The 1,839-nt window shown below is 38.9% G+C and overlaps 1 protein-coding gene across 1 annotated transcript; it reads right to left on the minus strand.

Annotated features, from left to right (window-relative positions):
- Positions 1-222: 222 nt before the first annotated feature.
- On the minus strand, positions 223-1,050 carry LOC109674281 (olfactory receptor 7E178-like). Its single transcript, XM_020151280.2, has one exon. It carries the CDS (start codon positions 1,048-1,050, stop codon positions 223-225), a length of 828 nt encoding a protein of 275 aa, XP_020006869.2.
- Between the last annotated feature and the right edge of the window lie 789 nt (positions 1,051-1,839).

Raw genomic sequence — 1,839 nt, forward strand, 5'->3', positions numbered from 1 at the left:
TGAAATAAAAGCCTTGAAGACACAAAAATAACATGACCAAGAATGAAGAATTTTGAGGTCTAGGAGATTGGCTTACACACCCAAACCATAGAAAGTATGGAAGAAATAATGAGATTAAACTTTCAGTAATAAAAGAGACTGGGGACACAGAGGTGTATACAGGATGGTAAGGTTAAGAAGCTAAAAGTATCTTGCAACAAGAGTGAGAATAAGATAATGAGATTAGATTATTCTACTCTGAAGCTTCCACAGAGCACTTTTAATGTCCCTGTTCCTCAGGCTGTAGATGAAAGGATTTAGCATAGGGGTGACCAGAGCATACATCACTGAGGCCACTGAATTCTTTTTAGGGGAGTTTGATACAGATGACTGAAGGTACACTCCAATTGCTGTTCCATAAAATAAGCAAACCACAGAGAGGTGAGACCCACAGGTTGAGAAAGCTTTATATTTTCCACCTGATGGGATTCTCAGAATGGAGGAAATAATTTTATAATAAGAGAATAATATGCCTGAAATGGGGAAAAACCCATATATGGTAACAGCCAAATACTTGAAAATGTTGTTAGAGAAGCTGTCAGAACAGGTAAGATCAAGAAGTTGAGAAGGGTCACAATAAAAGTTAGAAATTTCCACATTTTTGAAATATGTAATTTGTACCACAAATAAAATGTGTACCTGACAGCCCAACATGCTAACCAACAAAGACACCAAAACTAAGAATCCACACAATTGAGGGTGCATAATGACCATATAGTGCAAAGGATGAGAGATGGCCACAAACCGGTCATAGGCCATCACAGTCAGAAGCATACAATCCATATCTGCAAAAAGGATAAAAAGGGACATCTGTGTCAGGCAGCCCACATAGGAGATGACTCTGCTGTGAGTTTGAATGTTCACAATCATCTTCAAAACTGTGGTGGAGACAAAGCAGATGTCAGACAAGGACAGGTTGGAGAGGAAGAAGTACATGGGGGTGTGGAGGTGGGAGTCAGAGCTGACAGCCACAATGATGAGAAGGTTCCCAAGCATTGTGATCAGATACATGCACAGGAACAGTCCAAACAGGATGTGCTGCAGTTCTGGATCCTCTGATGGCATGATGAGATGGAATTCTGAGACATGTGTTAGATTTTGTGATTCTATATTGTTTGGACACCTTTTGAAAAAGAAAATTCACTGTAAACAAATAGGCACTCATCACTAGTTAAGTTTATGTGTTCATATGTTTTGAATTATGCTATCTGTTGCTTAGGGCCATTTGGTAAATCATACCTTCTGTGAACAAAGATGAAGCAATTACTTGGAATTATTTTAAATCCAAATCAAACAAAATAAAATGTTTTCACTTGAGTTTCACACACCTTCAGCAATATTTCTCAGTTGTGACAAACCTAGTAATCTAGAATTCTTTATTCTTAGCTTTTTTGCCCTCTACCTCCTTCTATGCACTCCTACTTTAGAGACATTCACCTGAACAATGTAATACAATCAAGAATATTAGAAATAGCATGTCTATAGTTACAATAACATACAGAATACTGTTTTTTCTAAGCAGTATTGTACCTCTTTGCTGTAGTTAATTTTGAGATAGGGTCTTAATTTGTGCCTGGGGCAGCCTATTCCATGATCATCCCATTTGTGTTTCTCTGTGTGGCTGGGGATAAGAGACACATGTCACTGTGCTCAGACATTGGTTGAGACTGGGTCTTGTGAAGTTTTTGCCCTGGCTGGCCTCCAACTGCAATCTTCCCAATCTCTGCCTCCCATAGCTAGAATTAAATGCTTGTTCCACTGCACCTTGACTTCAGAACACTCTTAGGATGACATGGAGAG

This window comes from Castor canadensis, chromosome 14 (genome assembly GCF_047511655.1).
Source record: "Castor canadensis chromosome 14, mCasCan1.hap1v2, whole genome shotgun sequence".
NCBI lineage: Eukaryota > Metazoa > Chordata > Mammalia > Rodentia > Castoridae > Castor > Castor canadensis.